Source organism: Tupaia chinensis, unplaced genomic scaffold (assembly GCF_000334495.1).
Source record: "Tupaia chinensis unplaced genomic scaffold, TupChi_1.0 Scaffold149780_1, whole genome shotgun sequence".
NCBI classification, from domain to species: Eukaryota; Metazoa; Chordata; class Mammalia; order Scandentia; family Tupaiidae; genus Tupaia; species Tupaia belangeri.
Genome location: NW_006209624.1, coordinates 421,530 through 423,706, shown reverse-complemented (window position 1 = coordinate 423,706; position 2,177 = coordinate 421,530). Strand labels below are relative to the sequence as shown.

Genomic DNA, 2,177 nt, shown 5'->3' with positions numbered 1-2,177 from the left:
GCTGTAGATGTGATACAAGTTCCCTACTTGTCTAGTTTGATATTTGTAAGTTAGGTGTGCTAAATTCAGAACTGTTTCCGTGAGAAATGTTACGGAGATTATATAGTGCTAAAGAATGTAGGAGAGCTTCCCGAGCTTTAGATGCCTCTATGTTCTGCTCTTGAGAAATTTGAAGGCTAATCTGATTTACATTATTCATTAGCAAATTGGAAGCCATAAGATTGCTTATAGAGCGGCACCTGGTGAGATTTTCTTCCAAAAATTGCTTATAGAGTTCATCCACTTTTTTGTCCATATAGCTATTGAGCATAGAATTAGAGAGGGGCTGCTTATGAAACAACATACTTTTCTCTCGAATGTCATCCCCATTCAATAACTTTGAGGCAGCTGGTTTCTCTAGTGGCTTAATGTTTAGAGAATGACCCAATGGTACATCTACTGAAAGTAAACGAGGACCATGAAAAACATCATCATGTATGTGTTCCACAAAGCAGCCTGAATCATATATGTTTCCCACACGGTCACCTCCAATCTGTAGGTCAGGATAATTCTGGCAAATACTTGTACATGACCAGGAGCGATATAAATCCAGTTGTCTTTCATTGTGTTGCTCTCTCTTTGGAATGGGTAATGCAATGGACATATTTCCAGGAAGAGGTGTATCCTTGCATTTTACTACAGTTCTCTCCTCTGCAGATATTACTTGAATTATATCATTACTTTGTTCTGCTAGACTTTCTTTCACTTCTTTTTCTTGAGTTTCCATTTTAGCAGGAGAAAGTGAATTGTCTTCTATATCTAAAAGTTTCTTTTTCCAAGTTTCCTTTTCATCATTTGAGGTCTTCTGACATGTAAATGGTTTGCAAATTTTTGTATATTTCCGTTCTTTGTATAGAAATTCAATTAATAAGGCTTCTCCAAGCATTATATTTGACAAATTTTCTAAGCAAAATGCAGAATATTCCTGCAATTTAAAATAATTCATTAAGCCAATGTACCTTAAAATGTCAAATCATGATTTATTCCCTATGCAAAACAAGTGATTTAAGGAGGTAGTGTTGCTCTAAGGATAGAGAATAGGACCAGGAATAAAGAGACTTGCGTTAAAGTTCTGCCACTGTTCAATATCAGATAATTAATTTAGAAAATAATACCTTCCCTACCTTCTTCATAGGGTTATTGCCAAAATGTTACTTAATACACATGCAAATGTTTTTAAAAGCACAGATTTATGAAAATATATAATTATCATATTCAACAATATTTAAGGATTTATTTAGAAATGATGAATCTTTAAGAGTCTATTTAAAATTAAACCACCTTTCAAAGAATTGTTTTACTTGTATTTTATTAATGTCATTTGAGCCACACATTGAAAAAGCTTACTATACCTTAGAATTTATACAAGATGTGGAAATTTATGTATAAACAGTTTGGAATTATGCAAACTTTCTGATTTAAACCATAAATATAGCCATTTTACTTTTTAAATAATGTAAATGCAAATAGATTTGTCAAATTCTTTTTTTCTTTTCCTGTCTTTCTCATTTGGACTCAAATTTTGGACTCAAATTTTATTTTCCTATGCAAATAATTCAGTCTTCTGTATGATTCTTTAGTGCAGTTTTTAGACTTCCAATTTTCTCTATAAACTCTTTATAGTGTGAAGCAGACTTGATTCAAGACATAATTTTCCTCTAATGAGCCCACAGTGTCTGCTATAAATGATTCCATGAAATCTATTTATATTCATATGTAAAGGCTTTTTGGAAGAAAATAAAATTATATGAATGAAAATATGTAAGAATGTAAACTTACCTTTTCCAAATGTCAGGATAACTAAAGATTTGGTCTTCTGAGATTCCAACAGTTAAAACACAGGAAAAGATCCCTTTTGATTAGTTTGTTTCTCAGCTTTGTTTTCCACCTCAGAAAGATAGCTTTAATCACACAAAATAGTTCTGCTTTCCATTTGTACTCTAGAACTAACCATGTATGGTATGATAATGATCACATACCAAAAGAGTATCTTGAAAGTGTTTATTCAAGTTGTAAATGACAGTAAGAGTGGGAAAATGTTAAAAGCAATAGCTCTTTTCATGCAAGTGAAGGCAGAGACAAGGTTATTTTTATTTTTATTTTCTTTGGGGGGGAGAGGTTTTTGCTATAGGGCATGT

At 32.3% G+C, this 2,177-nt stretch overlaps 1 protein-coding gene across 1 annotated transcript; it reads right to left on the bottom strand.

Moving 5' to 3' along the window:
* Positions 1-6: 6 nt before the first annotated feature.
* LOC102478350 (uncharacterized protein CXorf21 homolog) lies at positions 7-1,943 on the bottom strand. Its single transcript, XM_014585386.2, has 2 exons — positions 1,819-1,943; positions 7-964 (listed from the first exon to the last, which is right to left on the bottom strand). Exon 2 carries the CDS (start codon positions 923-925, stop codon positions 32-34), a length of 894 nt encoding a protein of 297 aa, XP_014440872.1. The 5' UTR covers positions 926-964; positions 1,819-1,943; the 3' UTR covers positions 7-31.
* Between the last annotated feature and the right edge of the window lie 234 nt (positions 1,944-2,177).

What these genes read in the sequence shown, in the direction of transcription:
- LOC102478350 (XM_014585386.2), bottom strand. Translation starts at nt 925, where the DNA reads ATGCTTGGAGAAGCCTTATTAATTGAATTTCTATACAAAGAACGGAAA.